Raw genomic sequence first — 16,727 nt, forward strand, 5'->3', positions numbered from 1 at the left:
ATAATAATAATAATAATAATAATAATAATAATAATAATAATAATAATAATATTTTAATTTTTATATTAAAATAAAATAATATAAAAAATATTATAAAAAATAATATTATAATAATATAAAAAAATAAAATAATATAAATAATATTTATATTATTTTAATACTATAATATTTAATAAATATTTAGAATAGAACAGAATAGAATAGAATAGAATAGAATAGAATAGAATAGAATAGAATAAAATAGAATTTTTATTGGCCAAGTGTGATTGGACACACAAGGAATTTGTTTTGGTGCATATGCTCTCAGTGTACATAAAAGAAAAGATACGTTCATCAAGGTACAAATATTTATTTATTTATTAAACTTCTCTGCTGCCCATCTCTCCGACGCCACTCCATATGGCTTACAGTCATTCAATAATATAACTCGTAACACGTTTAAAATAAAAGTGAGCAGGGGGAGGAGGTGGGATCTGTCAAATCCAGGGGTCTCCAACCTTGGCACCTTGTGGAATTTTAAGACTTGGCTGAGGAATTCTGGGAGTTGAAGTCCACAAGTCGCCAAGGTTGGAGACCCCTGGTCTAATCCATTAACCACCTCCCAGAGGCCGCTCCCCCAGGCCAGCTGGCAGAGTCAACTCTTCAAGCCTTTTGGAAGGCCGAAAGGGTGGGTGTGAATTTCACCGGGGGGGGGGGGGAACCACACACGATATTCCACAGGGTGGGAGTCACGGCAGAAAAGGCTCTTCTCTTGGACTCCAGCAGCCAAAATCCTTTGACCTTCTGCCAGCACAAGGGAGATGGGCTAATCCCATTGGGCGAGAGACGCTGAAATGTTGGAGCTGATGTAAGATCCACAAATCAAATCTGCGCTGGGGTCTTCGACAGTCAAACCCAAAGACTTTAGCTAGGCTTATATACAGTAAAACACGTAACCTTCAGTCTGGAGAGGGATTTATTGAAAGCACATGGTTTACTAACCAGCATGTGCCCGGCATGGCCATGAGATTCTGGGGTCACACCCACACACCCCACCCCAAACCAGAGCCTGCTTCCATCAAAAGGATCCACCCACAAGTCACCAACCTTTGGTCGGCGGCACAACTGCCTGGTGAGACTTGGAAAAACGGTTGGCTGTGAGACAAGATCTTATGATGCAGCCCTCATTTGGAAAGGGGTGGGGTGGCTGCCTCCAAGGGCCCAGCCCAAATGAAAGTCTCGGGTTTTGGCAAAAAGGAGACAATCCTTGGTCTCTAGAGCAGGGGTCTCCAACCTTGGCCACTTTAAGCCTGGAGGACTTCAACTCCCAGAGTTAAAGTCCGCCAGGCTTAAAGTGGCCAAGGTTGGAGACCCCTGCTCTAGACGGCCAAGCAACTTCTCCAACCCGCCTTGGCTAATGTTCTTTTCCCAAGCCTTTTTCTCCCGATGCTTCGGGGCCATTCACAGAAAAGGCGTATGAGAGGCGTCCTCCCTTTGGCCCAAGGCGAATTTGGGGAGGAGGCAGCTCAGGGGCGGATCGTTCCCCCACAGGTGCCCAAGGCAGGAGGACGAGCACCCTCACTTCGCCGGCTTCTGCTTCTGTTTCTGCCGCCGCCGTGCCTGTTTTTTCAGCTTGTGCTGAAGCTGCTTCTGCTGTCTCTCCTGCAGCGTCTGCTGGACTTGGCTCTGGAACTCGAGCTTCTTCTTCTTAATTTTGGCCAGCTCGGCTTTCCGTTGCATCTCCAGATCGGGGTCCTGCCGGGGATCAGGGAAAGAAGAGATTGTAAGATGCCCAGAAGGAGATCTCGTATGCAAGAGCCTCCCTCCCCCCCCCAAACTGCTCTCCCTTCTCAAGCCCTCCAATCTCAGCGATTTATTGTAAGCATTTGCCATTTCTTCTCCCCAAAAGTGTTTTGCTCCCCAACCGTCGCCACTTCATGGAAACGTGGATTTCGCAGCCGCCACTGTGTTAAAACTGGCTTCAGAGTTATAATGTAGGCTGGTTCCACATTAATGTATTGTGTGTATTCAGCCAGTTCGGGTGAACCGGTGGTGGAGATCACGGGTGGGTACGCCCACCCACCCCGGCACTATGCCGTCCTATTTAGCCACGTTTTAGAGCAGGGGTCCCCAACCTTTTGGACCTCAGGGACCACTAAATTCATACTTCTAAATCCCATGGACCACTAATACGATCTGCCTAATGACCGGCTGGGTGGGCGTGGCTAGGTGGTCATGTGACTGGGTAGGCGTGGCCAACTCAATGTCACTCACATCGAGGGGCGCCTCACAAGCCTTTACTCGCCCCTCCCCTCCCAGCCACTCCTCACCTCCCTGCCCGAGTTCCTTAGGGCCCCCAACAGGAAGCTGTGGTTGGAGCTAAGCAGCCACCAGAAAGAGTTGGCAAAGCAGCTCAGTTCAAATTGGATCTGACCGAGAAGGAGGCTCAGCAGAAGCACCTCACTGAGGACTAGGAGCATAGGCTTTCCAAGCAGAGGGAAGACCTGTGGGAGTGCAAGGCCAGGTCACAGCGGCTGGAGGCTCAGTGGGCTGAGATGGTCAGTCAGTTCCAGGCCATGATGAAGTCCCACTGGAACAAGGCCCTCTGGCTCTTCGCCACCAGTGGTGCTTCCCTCCAGCCTTCGCCCAAAGCCCTGAACAAGAGGCTGAAGCAGACCCCAAGTCAGAATTTCTGCCCCCCTCCGATCCACACAAAAAGACCCCGAAGAGGGAGACTCTCTGCAGCAACACAAATATTCATTGCATGTATCCATCCCAGGGGCCATAGTTTGAGGACCCCTGATTTAGTGCTATATAAAAAATGCAAATAATTTTTCTGTGGACCACCAAAATTTTCTCACGGACCACCAGTGGTCCATGGACCACCAGTTGGTGACCGCTGTTTTAGGGGCTGGGGGCATGCATGGAAGGCACATACGCAAGTAAAATACATGTGCAGAAGGCTGGGCGCATGCGCAGAAGGCACGCGGGCGGGACGAACCGGTTGTAAAACTAAGTGAAATCCACCTCTGGTGTAAACCCACATGTTACGCTTGGCAAACAATGGTCTCTCAGCCTGTGTCCTGGCTAACCAGCGTGTTTATTCTGAAGCCATGGTTTAGCACATTGAAGCAAGCCAGCCATGAAGTAATTGTGGTATCTGGAGAAAACCAGAGATGGAAACTCGCAGCACAACCATAGGAACCTGCAAGCTTGCCTGCCTGCTTGCTTTATAGTAATTGTAATCAATTGTAATAGTAATTTATACTAATCAAAAAAAAAAAGAAAGGAAAAGCGTAGGGTCTTTGGTGCTCTCTAAACTTGGTATTTTTCTTGCAGACGTTTCATTACCCAAGTAGGCAACATCATCAGTGCTAGAAGAGGATGAGATTTGTGGGAAGGGGGAGGAGGAAGAGAGGAAGGAAGGAAGGGAGAGAGAAAGGAAAGGAAAGGAAAGGAAGAAAGGAAAGAAGAGAGAGAGAGGGAAAGAAAGAAAGAAAGAAAGAAAGAAAGAAAGAAAGAAAGAAAGAAAGAAAGAAAGAAAGAAAGAAAGAAAGAAAGAAGACCGTGGGGTCCTTGGTGCTCTCTAAGCTTGGTATTTTTCTTGCAAACGTTTCATTACCCAACTAGGTAACATCATCAGTGCTAGAAGGGAATGGGTGGTTGGCCTATATCAGTGGCCTGCCCTGTTAATAAGTTCTTGGTAGTCTGTTCTAGCCTACTGGTCTCCAACCTGGGCAACTTTACGACTTGTGGACTTCAACTCCCAGAATTCCCCAGCCAGCAAAGCAAATTTCCAGAGCAAAGCTGGCTGGGGAACTCTGGGAGTTGTAGTCCGCCAAGGCTTAATGTTGCCAAGGTTGGAGACCCCTGGAATAAACAGCATCTCTCCCTAGGGAAGGATGCTCCAGTGCCCTAGAAGGTGGGGAATCCCAGAGGAAGTCCCTAAGTCGTAAAGTTGCCCAGATTAGAGACCCCTGTTTCTATTGGTTGCTGGCAGCAAGAGGATTCTTCCACCTTACCTTTCCTTCCAGGATCAGCTGTTTCCGCTTATTGATTTCCTTCTTTTCATCAAAATCGGTTGCCTCCAGTCTCTGAGTTTAAAACAACAGCAACAACAACAACATGTAACATTGTGAGATTACTTGATTGCTACGTTTTGATAGAGGATCAGGAAAAGGAAGTGGACTGAAACTATCAGCCTCCAAATCAGGGGTGAAAATGCTCCCGGTTTGGACCGGATCGCCCAATCCAGTAACGATGGTGGCCGGGGGTTTGGAGAACCGGTAACAAAAATCCCTGCCCCCCCCGCCCCCGTCCAGCTGAGCCGCGCGATCATCAGAGGGTGGTTTGTTTGTTTTTTTACTTTTAAAAGCATTTTTTCTTCGGCCAAAAAAATGCTTTTAAAAGTTAAAAAAAAAAAAAGCCTCCAATGATCGGGGAGGCTCAGCTGGGATCATCAGAACCCTTTAAAAGCATTTTTTCTACAACCTCTTCGGCTGAAGAGGCTGTAAAAAATGCTTTTAAAGGGTTCTGGCGATCAGGCAACTCAGCTGGGATCGTCAGAACCCTTTAAAAGCATTTTTTCTACAACCTCTTCGGCTTTTTAAAAAAAATGCTTTTAAGCGATCCCAGCTGAGTTGCCTGATCCCCAGAGGCTTTTAAAAGCATTTTTTTCTACAATCTCTTCAGCCAGAGGTTGTAGAAAAAATGCTTTTAAAAGTTAAAAAAAAAAAAGTTGGCCACGCCCACCCGTCACATTACCCCCACCCCCACCAAGCCACGCCCACAGAACCGGTAGTAAACCAAATTTTACATTTCACCCCTGCTCCACATCCTTCACTTGTCCAGGGAAACCATTTGGGGCACTGGGAACCAACCCTCTCCCTCTGTCCCTCCCTCCCTCCCTCCTCTCCCTCCACTTACGATCTCACATTCCCGTCGGACCACGTTCACTTGGGTGAGAATTTTTAGCACGGTTTGCTCCTTCACGGAAAACTCCTCAAGCTTCATTTCTAAAGACGGGGTGGTGGTGGTGGTGTAAGCCAGACATTGAGATGGTTAAAACAACCAACAGCAAAGCACCATCTTTTCACCACTTGTACGTGAGCATCTCTGCCATTTCATGCTACGCAGGTAGTCCTCGACTTACAACGCTTCGTTTAATGACCGACGTTAACAAAATCACTGGAAAAAGGACTGTTTTTCACACCACTGTTGCAGCATCCCCACGGTCACGCGATCAAAATTCAGACGCTTGGCAACTGACTCCTGTTTATGATGGTCGCAGACTCCCGGGTGTGTGTGTGTGTGTTTGTGTGTCACGTGATCCCCTTTTTGCGACATTCCGACAAGCAAAGTCAGTGTGGAAGCCAGATTCATTTAACAACCGTGTTACTATCTTAACAGCTGCAACGATTCACATTACAACTGTGCCAAGAAAGGTTGTCAAATGGAGCCAAACTCACTTTGGAGCTATGTCTCACTTAGCAGCAGGAATTGCTGGGGCTCCATTGTGGTCGTAAGGTTGAGGACTTACCTGGAGAAAAGAACCCAATTGCCTGTCTCCAGTGGAGAGAAGCACTTGGGTTTCAATGGCTGGGGACTTCCATTTATCCATTTCTTTGTTAAATTGATTTGCCGCCTATCTCCCCAAAGGGCTGCTCTAGGTCAGGGGTCTCCAAGTTTAAGCCTGGTGGACTTCAACTCCCAGAATGCAAAGCTGGCTGGGGCATTCTGGGAGTTGAAGTCCACCAGGCTTAAACTTGCCAAGGTTGGAGACCCCTGCTCTAGGTGGCTTACAACAATAAAAAGGAAGAAAAAGGAAAGGCGTGCAAACAGAAATAAAATAATAGAACAATAAAATAAATCAATGACAAAAAGAATACAATGAGAACAAATACATCAATGTGACAACCAAAAACATGAACAGGTAGAGAGCAGAGATACTGGGCTGCAGCGGGGCTTATTTAGCTGTGCACAGATTCACAAAACCATTCTAAACCATGATTTGCAAACAACAGTCGGGTTTACGCCGGAGCTGATCCTAACTTGTTGCATTTGGCCTTTACGTAGTTATTTGTATTTATATTATTAGAAACTGCCCACCTCTGTCATAGAGCGACTCTGGACAGTGTACAAGTAGAGGTAAAAAATATAAAAGCTATATATATTGACTCAGCCTTCCATCCTTTCCGAGGTGGGTAAAATGAGGAGCCAGATTGTTGGGGGCAAGAGGCTGACTCTGTAAACCGCTTAGAGAGGGCTGTAAAAGCACTGTGAAGCAGTATATAAGCCTACACACTATTGCTATTATAATTGAAGGCAGTCAAAAAGAAGAATAAAATAAAAAGGATTGTTTTAACCCAGTGATAAGAATAAACAACTTCCTCTAATTCTCTGGCTTCAGTACTTTTTTGTAGTTGTTGTTGTTGCATACAAATCTTTGGCTGAATGGAGCGGAGAAGGCTGGCATTACCTAACCCAGGGATGTCCAACCTCAGTAATTTTAGAGGCCTCCGGACTTCAACTCCCAGAATTCCACAGCCAGCCATGCTTCCCAACTATGGGACCAAGCGAAACTAGTATCTTTAACATATTTTTCCAGGCTGTTTTTCCGCCCACCCCAAAATTTCCCAAAGTTTTGCAACTTACTGATCTGTTCTTCAATCGCATGGACGAGATGGATGTCGTATTGAGTCACCAGCGTGATGGCAATTCCGTGCCGACCTGAAAAGGGGGGCCATGAGAGAGACACCTAACTAAGCGGTGGGCACAGATGGCTCTTCCCCTTTTACCCTTAAGAAAGCCGGTTCTGGACAGGGCAGCTAGTCCTCAACTTACGAGCACAATTGAGCGCAACATTTCTGTTGCCAGGTGAGGCAGTCAAGTTGAGTTTTGCCCCATTTTAACATAACATAACAGAATAACAGAGTTGGAAGGGACCTTGGAGGCCTTCTAGTCCAACCCCCTGCCCAGGCAGGAAACCCTACACCATTTCAGACAAATGGCTATCCAACATTTTCTTAAAAATTTCCAGTGTTGGAGCATTTACAACTTCTGGAGGCAAGTTGTTCCACTTATTGATGGTTCTAACTGTCAGGAAATTTCTCCTTAGTTCTAAGTTGCTTCTCTCCTTGATTAGTTTCCACCTATTGCTTCTTGTTCTACCCTCAGGTGCTTTGGAGAATAGTTTGACTCCCTCTTCTTTGTGGCAGCCCCTGAGATATTAAAAGACTGCTATCACGTCTCCCCTAGTCCTTCTTTTCATTAAACTACACATACCCAGTTCCTGCAACCGTTCTTCATATGTTTTAGCCTCCAGTCCCCTAATCATCTTTGTTGCTCTTCTCTGCACTCTTTCTAGAGTCTCCACATCTTTTTTACATCGTGGCTACCAAAATTGAATGCAGTTGAATGCAAAATTGAATGCAATTTTACCACCTTTCTTGCAGGTTCAGACAGGTTCTGGAGAACCGGTAGCAGAAAATTTGAGCAGTTCGGAGAACTGGCAAATACGACTTCTGGCTGGCCCCAGAGTGGGGTGGGAATGGTGATTTTGCAATATCCTTCCCCCAGGAGTGGGGAGGGAATGGGGATTTTGCAGTATCCTTTCCCCAGGAGTGGGGAGGGAATGGGGATTTTGCAATATCCTTCACCTGCCATGCCCACAGGACCGGCAGTAAAAAAAAATGGATTTCATCACTGCTTTCTTGCCACAGTTGTTAAGTGAATCACTGCAGTTGCTAGTAATATGGTTGTTAAATGAATCCGGCTTCCCCCTTGTCTTTGCGTGTCATAAGGTCGCAAAAGGTGGAGCATCGCCATCATCATAAATATGAACCAGTTTGGCCAAGCGTCTGAAATTTTGATCAGGTGACTTATTGGGATGCTGAAACGGTCATATATCTTTTTTTCCCTTGTCACTAAACAAACTGCTGTAAGTTGGGGACTACTGTAGTGCAGGGGTCTCCAACCTTGGCAACTTTAAGACTTGTGGATTTCAACTCCCAGAATTCCTCAGCCAGTTTGCTGGCTGAGGAATTCTGGGAGTTGAAGTCCACAAGTCTTAAAGTTGCCAAGGTTGGAGACCCCTGTTGTAGTAGATTTCCCTAAGTGGCATGCATCTTCCTCAATACTTAACCAGACCCAAATGTGGCCCACAACCTTAACCACATATCTGAGGTGCTTAAAGCTGAAGGAGGAAGAAATAATAACTATCCAATCCAGGACCATAATTTGGCAACCGGCTCACATTTATGGCTCTTTTTGCAGCATCCTAAAATCACATGACTGCGATTTTTGACTCCTCCCCACCCTCCCCGGTTTCCTGCAAAAAAATACCCATTGTTGAAAATAGATTCATTTAACAACCACGGTGTTTGCTTAACAACTGATGCAAAAAGGTTATGGGCGCGATCAGGTGGTCACCCGCTTAACAACCTCGACTTGCAATGATAGTTCTAGGTTCAATTACAGCCGTAAGGTGAGGACTACCTATAAATAGCCTTGAAGTGACGCATGCAAAGAAAAAGCACGCCGGCACATTGAAAAATTCCAATGAGAAGAAAATTCCGGCACAATCTAAAGAACAAACCAGGCATCTCCAACAGGGGTGAAATGCTCCTGGTTTGGACTGGGTCACCCGATCCGATAGCGATGGCAGTGGGGGGTTCGGAGAACCAGCAGCAAAAATCACTGCCCCCCCACCATGGCCAGCTGAGCCGCGCGAGCATCAGAGCTTTTTTTTTTACTTTTAAAAGCATTTTTTCTTCGGCCGAAAAAATACTTTTAAAAGTAAAACAACAATAACCCTCTGATGATCACAGGGCTCAGCTGGGGGCGAGGGCAGGGATTTTAAAAGCATTTTTTTACAGCCTCTTCAGCCGAAGAAGTTGTAGAAAAAATGCTTTGAAAAGGCTGTGGCGATCCCAGCTGAGTTGCCTGATCATCAGAGGCGTTTAAAAGCATTTTTTACAATCTCTTTGGCCGAAGAGGTAGAAAAAATGCTTTTAAAAGTAAAAAAGTTAAAGTTAAAAAAAAAAAAGTTGGCCACGCCCACCCATTACCCCCGCCACCAAGCCACACCCACAGAACCGGTAGTAACAAATTTTACATTGCACCACTGGTCTCCAACCATGGCAACTTTAAGCCTGCCAGACTTCAACTCCCAGAATTCCCCAGCCAGCAAAGCTGGCTGGGGAATTCTGGGAATTGAAGTCTACCAAGGCTTAATGTTGCCAAGGTTGGAGACCCCTGGAATAAACAGCATCTCTCCCTGGGCAAGGATGCTCCATTGCCCTAGAAGGTGGGGAATCACAGAGGGAGGCCTCTTTCTAAAGGTCAGTTCAAATGTCAATCAAAGTGGGCCCTGAAGTCGCAAAGTGCACAAAACTCTTAAGGATTCCTGCTGCTTCGAAAGGGATCGAATCAGTCTGAAAGGACAAATGGATTTGAAGCAATGAAGAGGAAACCCCCTTACCAGCTCGCGCTGTTCGGCCTACCCTGTGGATGTAGATTTTGGGGAGTCCAGGTGTGTTGTGATTGAGGACTACTTGGACGGTGGGAATGTCAAGCCCCCTAAATCCAAAAGAAAGAACATATAGAAGACGGTTAAGCTCGGCATCCCACCTAATCTGGGACATGCCCCCTTTCTTCTGCACCTGTTTTAGCCCCAGGCTGGCTTCACTCACCTGGCAGCTACATCGGTAGCTATTAAGATCTTAAAGACACTCGATTTGAATTTGGCCAGCGCTGCAAAACGTTGTTTCTGAGCCCCCCCCAAAAAAAAGAGAGAAGGAAAAAGAACATCATCAGGGCTGGAAACTGCTTTTTATCAAGTTTTGCTTTCTCTCTGCCAATGGCCACTTGCTGGGGATTCGCATGAGAAGAGAGGATTCTGCAGGCTGAAGGATCGGCTTTACTTGGGATACTGGGAACTAATTTCCTACATGTGAGGTTGCTGTTGAGGTCCGCCAGCAGCCTGTGGAGCTGGCAACGGAGGCAAACAACAATGAGGCTGAGGAAGAGCATGGGCCACTCCTGGAGGCTGGGGAAGGCCCGGATGAGGGCTCTGCGTCAGAGGCAGAGGTGGGGTCAGGGCCATCGGGGAGTGAGGTGCGAACTCCAAAGCCTCCAGAGGCTGACAGTAGTGAGGCAGCGGAACAGGAGGAGCCTGTTCATAATGCACACATGAGAAGAGCTGCCAGAAGCCAAGGGCTGCTCAAGCAAAGAGGATGACTCAGGAGTAGGGCCAAGAGATGATTGGCCCCTCCCATAAGGCTTAAAAAGACCAGCAACAGCGTTTGGGCTCTTTGCTGGAAAACAACATAGATAGCTTCGTCTTGTTGCATTTATTTTGTATCGGTGTCTTCTGAACCTTTGCCAAGAAAGGCCTTTGGCCGTTTGCCTAATTGGACCAAGGTTGGTGATAGGACTGAAGAATTGTGTTGGGAGGAATTTGCTTTAATTTAGTTTAACTACGCTGAGAACGAAGTAATTCTCAGCTGTTCAAAGAAAGTTTGTTTGTTTTTACCTTGACTGAGTTTCCTACTACCTATTTGGGCCTGGGTCAAAACAGTTGCTTTGTTTGTTGAGTGATGGACACCCCCTGTCTCTGTGTAGAAGCACAATTGGAAACGCAGCTTAGAAACATCCTTGGGCTGGCTGAGGAATTCTGGGAGTTGGAGTCCACAAGCCTTCAAGTTGCCAAGGTTGGAGACCCCTGCTCTGGGCAGTCTTTGAAAAAGCCCTCATTGACTTACTTGTTTCATCATTGAGTGGAGGGCCACCGATGGGAAATTGAACTTCCTCAGCATCATGTTGAGAATTTGACAGCTCCTAAAAAAGGTAGAGCAAGATGGGTGGCATATAAATTTAATAAAAATAAAATAATAAAAGCAGTCTTTGGCTACTCTTGGGTGGGGCAAGACAGCTCGTGCAGATACAACTCTGCATCTGACCAGAAACATCAGTGCCCTGCCCATCTGTCATTCAAAAGGATGCGCCAGCTCCTGATTATGTCGCAAGGCCAGTTTGATTGCTTGGTCGACGCAATTCTTTGAAGCCACAAATGATTATTAAACTTGATCGATAAGGATCTGTTTGCTAACATCCCTGGAAAGATTGACCTTGCACTGTGAGATGGGAACGAAGAGGCTGCATTCACCTCCCCTCCGTTTTCTACTTAAGGAGAAAGACTGGCTCGCCATGAAATCGTTGCAAATGAGGCAGGGAGTTTTTGGGCCCATGTCAAACTGAAATTCTCACTTGAACACATATAGTTCAGGCTCCAATTTTCCTACTTCAGGCTATCTTAAGAGACAACCCAGCTCTCTGGAGAAAATTCTAAGGTTGGAAAAGTTGGATGGAAAGAGAAAAAGATGACCAGCAGCTAGAAGGATGGACCCAATTATACGGTAGCAGTTGGATTACCGGATAGAAAAGATTAGGTCTCTCTCATAATCATCTTGGAGAAAAATACCAGTATTATCAAATATTCTCCAAAGCACCTGAAGGCAGAACAAGAAGCAATGGGTGGAAACTGATCAAGGAGAGAAGCAACTTAGAACTAAGGAGAAATGTCCTGACAGTCAGAACAATTAATCAGTGGAACAACTTGCCTACAGAAGTTGTGAATGTTCCAACACTGGGAGTTTTTAAGAAAATGTTGGATAACCATTTGTCTGAAGTGGTGTAGGTTTTCCTGCCTAAGCAGGGAGTTCGACTAGTCCAGGGGTCTCCAACTTTGGTCCCTTTAAGACTTGTGGACTTCAACTCCCAGAGTTCCTCAGCCAGCTTATATTATATATCAATGTGGTCACTAGGAACCATAAAAAGATGAGGGAACATCATCCATCCAGGCGTGTACTATAAGAACTCAATTGAGAATAACCAAGGTTATTCTCATCACTATCATACTTTATTGCTTTATATACTTTATTGCAATTTTATATCCAAGATCCATAAGGACTGTTTCTCTTCTTTATACAATATAATCCTTGAATTGTTATACCTCAGTGATGGCTAACCTTTTTGCTATCACGTCCCAAAAGCGGGGGAGCGTGGCAAGGGTGAAATGTAAAATTTGTTACTACCGGTTCTGTCGCCGTGGCTTGGTGGGGGTGGGGCAATGTGACTGGGTGGGCGTGGCTAACTTTTTTTTTTACTTTAAAAAGCATTTTTTCTATTACCTCTTCTGCCAAAGAAGTGTAAAAAAATGCTTTTAAAAGCCTGTGATGATCAGGCAACTCAGCTGGGATCGCCAGAGGAGAAAGCTTTTTTTTGGCCAAAGAGGTGTAGAAAAAATGTTTTTAAAGGGTTCTGATGATCCCAGCTGAGCCACCCAATCATCAGAGCCTTTTTTTTTACTTTTAAAAGCATTTTTTCAGCTGAAGAAAAAATGTTTATAAGTAAACAAAAAGAACAAAAAAACAAAACAACCCCTCCGATGATCACACGGCTCAGCTGGGGCGGGGGTGGGGGCAGGGATTTTTGCTACCAGTTTTCCAAACTACCCGCCGCCATCGCTATTGGATCGGGCGATCCAGTGCGAACTGGGAGCATTTCACCCCTGGAGCGGGGGGGGGGGGTGTCACCCGTATGTGTGCCCACACCCAGGGGCCTCTGGTGGCTCAGCAGACTAAGTCTGTCTGTTATTAACACAGCTGCTTGCAATTACTGCAAGTTCAAGTCCCACCAGGCCCAAGATTGACTCAGCCTTCCATCCTTTATAAGGTAGGTAAAATGAGGACCCAGATTTATTTATTTATTTATTTATTTATTTATTAAATTTTTATACCGCCCTTCTCCCGAAGGACTCAGGGCGGTGTACAGCCAAAAATAAAAAACAAGATATATACAATTAAAAACAACATTTAAAACATAGCAGATTATAAAAGGCTGATAATTAAAATTTAGATTTAAAATTTTAAAATATTAACAAAACCCCAAATTAAAATTCAACACTATTATGCCAGTCCCGCTTGAATGGATAAGTATGTTTTGAGCTCACGACGGAAGGTCCGAAGATCAGGCACTTGACGTAGGCCAGGGGGAAGTTCGTTCCAGAGCGTCGGTGCTCCCACAGAGAAGGCCCTACTCCTGGGGGCCGCCAGCCGACACTGTTTGGCAGACGGCACCCTGAGGAGACCCTCTCTGTGAGAGCGTACGGGTCGGTGGGAGGCAAAGGGTAACAGCAGGCGGTCTCGTAAGTACCCGGGTCCTAAGCCATGGAGCGCTTTAAAGATGGTAACCAAAATCTTGAAGCGCACCCGAAAAACCACAGGAAGCCAGTGCAGACTACGGAGCAGTGATGTCACGTGGGAGCCACGAGCGGCTCCCGTTACTACTCGCGCAGCCGCATTCTGGACTAACTGTAGCCTCCGGGTGCACCTCAAGAGTAGCCCTATGTAGAGAGCATTGCAGTAATCCAGCCTAGACGTAACTAGAGCGTGAGTGACCGTGCATAAGGCATCCCGGTCAAGGAAGGGACGCAACTGGCGGACCAAGCGAACTTGGTAAAAGGCCCTCCTGGAGACGGCCGCCAGATGTTCATCGAAGGACAGCCGTCCATCCAAGAGGACGCCCAAATTGCGAACCACCTCCTTTGGGGCCACTAACTCGCCCCCAACAGTCAGCTGCGGATGCAGCTGACTGTACCGGGGTGCCGGCATCCACAGCCACTCCGTCTTGGAGGGATTGAGCTTGAGTCTGTTTCTCCCCATCCAGACCCGTACAGCTTCCAGGCACCGGGACAGCACTTCGACCGCTTCGTTGGGGTGGTCCGGGGTGGAAAAGTACAGCTGAGTATCATCAGCATACAGATGTTAACTCACCCCGAAACCATGATGACCTCACCCAGCGGCTTCATATAAATGTTGAACAGGGTAGGTGAGAGAATCGACCCCTGAGGCACCCCACAAGTGAGGCGCCTCGAGGACGACCTCTGCCCCCCTGTCAACACCGTCTGCGACCGGTCAGAGAGATAGGAGAAGAACCACCGATAAACGGTGCCCCCCACTCCTAATCCCTCCAACCGGCGCAGCAGGATACCATGGTCGATGGTATCAAAAGCCGCTGAGAGATCTAATAGGACCAAGGCAGAGGAGCAACCCCTGTCCCTGGCCCTCCAGAGGTCATCCACCGACGCGACCAAAGCCGTCTCCGTGCTATAACCGGGTCGGAAGCCGGACTGGAACGGGTCCAGATAGACAGTTTCCTCCAGGTGCCGGGGGAGCTGCCATGCAACCACACTCTCTACAACCTTCGCCACAAAGCGAAGGTTGGAGACTGGACGATAATTACCCAAAATAGCTGGGTCCAGGGAAGGCTTCTTGAGGAGAGGTCTCACCACCGCCTCTTTCAAGGCGGTGGGGAAAACCCCTTCCACCAAAGAAGCATTTATAATCCCCTGGAGCCAGCCTCGTGTCACTTCCTGAGCAGCCAGCACTAACCAGGAAGGACACGGGTCCAGTAAACATGTAGTTGCATGTAACCTCCCCAGATTGTTGGGGGCAATAAACGTTGACTTTGTATATAATATACAAATGGATGAAGACTATTGCTTAACACAGTGTAAGCCGCCCTGAGTCTTCGGAGAAGGGCGGGATATAAATTCAAATTAAAAAAAAAAATTCAATGTACCCTGCGCTTGCGCACACGACCCCCGCTTTTGGCACATGAGGCCCGGTAGGCCCATTTTTCACCCTCCCCAGGTCCAGAGGCTTTCTAGCAGCCTAGAAAGTTGAGTTTTTATAGTACACCCCTTACCACATTAGACTTTAAAACCCCCCCATATGCTCCCAGCAGTGCTGGGTTCTGCACAGAAAAGGCTCACTTTTCTTCAGTCCTTTCTACAGCAAAATCTGATTACCTAATCATTCCAGAAAGTGCTGAAGGAAAAGGTACGTCTAGGAGAAGTCCCATGCTACTCTGGGCATACGGGATATTTAAAGTATTAAAGGTAAGAAAAGAGAAAACGGCACTTTCTCCCGACTACAACCTCTTACACTAGATATACTAAGTCCATCCCAACTGCTTTCTCCTCAATCTGATTTAGGGAAGAAAATTAGAGAAGTAGGGAAGAAAACAGATTTTTTAAAAAAATCAACCTCAAAAACATTAATTTGAATTGATGGACACGTTTTGGCCTGACTGGCACATTGCTATTAAGTATCTTTACATTGGGGGGGAACCAGGACGCGGTGGCTCAGTGGCTAAGATGGTGAGCTTGTCAATCAAAATTTGGCAGTTCAGCAGTTCGAATCTCTAGTGCCATGTAACGGGGTGAGCTCCCGTTACCTGTCCAGGCTTCTGCCAACCTAGCAGTTCGAAAGCACGTAAAAAATGCAAGTAGAAAAATAGGGACCACCTTTGGTGGGAAGGCAACAGCGTTCCATGCGCCTTTGGCATTGAGTCATGTCGGCCACATGACCACGGAGACGTCTTCGGACAGTGCTGGCTCTTCGGCTTTGAAATGGAGATGACCCCACCCCCCAGAGTTGGGAACTACTAGTACATATGTACGAGGGGAACCTTTACCTTTACCTTAAGACTGAAGTATCAGCTCTGGGCCAAAAGAAGGAACAGAAGAAGAGAAGGCGAGAAAGCAGAAATGATGGAGGGAAAGACGCTCCGGACAAACTCACTTGCAAGTGTTGGTGAAGATGATGATGGACCAGTCCTCATGTTCATCTTGGAAAGTTTGCACCAGGTGGACCAAGTAAGCATCTTTGACCTTCTCGGGCACCAGAAGGTAACGCTGATCGAGCTGCTCCACTGTCCGTACCCTGGTGGGATTTGGAGGGTGGAGAGAAGGAAGAAGGTATCTTAGTGGAGTTAAGGTCCAATTTCAAGTCAAGAAATAAGAGACCAGAAGAATGACCACAACTTTATTGTCGTAGACAGAACCCTGAAAGACGGATAGAGCTTCCTTCTGCCTCCTGTTATACCAGTACTATATTTCTCAAATCATGGCAACTTTTCGATTAGACAGTCTACACCAGGGGTCTCCAGCCTTGGCAACTTAACGACTTGTGGACTTCAACTCCCAGAGTTCCTCAGCAACTTTGAGACTTGTGGAGCTTTGCTGGCTGAGGAACTCTGGGAGTTGAAGTCCACAAGTCGTTAAGTTGCCAAGGTTGGAGACCCTTGGTCAACACAATCTTAAAGAAAGCTGGCTGGGGACTTCTGGGGAGTTGAAGAATTCCAGATCTACGCATCTTAAAAGTTGAAAAGTTTGAAAAACATTTTCTTATACCAAAGAGAAAAAAGACAGGGCAATCTTCCAGTTTCTTTCTCACCCTTTCTTCTTCTCAGGGCTGAACTAATATTTATTGAGTCAGTCTTGCATTCCTTAAGTTTATCTCTGTGCACCTCTGCTGTAATATTACGTGGAATGACCTTGGGACAAGCCGGCAGAGATGCTGGCTAAGGAATGGTTAGATAAGAGGCAGCGTAAGCTACAGCTGCCTAATGGTCAGGGCTGTTGTGACCCAGGCCCAAGTAGGTAGTAATAAACTTAGTCCATGGAAAAACAAACTTGATTCGAACATCGTTCAACTCAAAGTAAAACAAATGCCTCCCAACACAAATTCCCCAATTATCTCACAAACCTTAGTCCAATTAGGCGAACTGTCAAAGGCCCTTCCTGGCAAACGTCCAGAAACACACAAACAAAGATGTATACAAAGCAGACGACGAAGCAGAGGATGCAGCCAGAACATTGTTTTCCGGTAAGCTGAAACACC

The 16,727-nt window shown here is 46.6% G+C and overlaps 1 protein-coding gene across 1 annotated transcript in view; it reads right to left on the minus strand.

The window, feature by feature from the left end:
- Nucleotides 1–333: 333 nt before the first annotated feature.
- DDX49 (DEAD-box helicase 49) overlaps nucleotides 334–16,727 on the minus strand; it is a 34,054-nt gene continuing 17,660 nt past the window's right edge. The window contains exons 6-13 of the mRNA XM_058163467.1: nucleotides 15,627–15,767; nucleotides 10,743–10,818; nucleotides 9,672–9,748; nucleotides 9,461–9,558; nucleotides 6,634–6,708; nucleotides 4,906–4,994; nucleotides 4,002–4,073; nucleotides 334–1,734 (exon numbers count right to left, since the gene is read on the minus strand). Coding sequence (XP_058019450.1) covers nucleotides 1,558–1,734; nucleotides 4,002–4,073; nucleotides 4,906–4,994; nucleotides 6,634–6,708; nucleotides 9,461–9,558; nucleotides 9,672–9,748; nucleotides 10,743–10,818; nucleotides 15,627–15,767 — 805 coding nt within the window. The 3' untranslated portion in view covers nucleotides 334–1,557. The remainder of the gene's footprint in view (nucleotides 1,735–4,001; nucleotides 4,074–4,905; nucleotides 4,995–6,633; nucleotides 6,709–9,460; nucleotides 9,559–9,671; nucleotides 9,749–10,742; nucleotides 10,819–15,626; nucleotides 15,768–16,727) is intronic.

Source organism: Ahaetulla prasina, chromosome 1 (genome assembly GCF_028640845.1).
Source record: "Ahaetulla prasina isolate Xishuangbanna chromosome 1, ASM2864084v1, whole genome shotgun sequence".
NCBI lineage: Eukaryota > Metazoa > Chordata > Lepidosauria > Squamata > Colubridae > Ahaetulla > Ahaetulla prasina.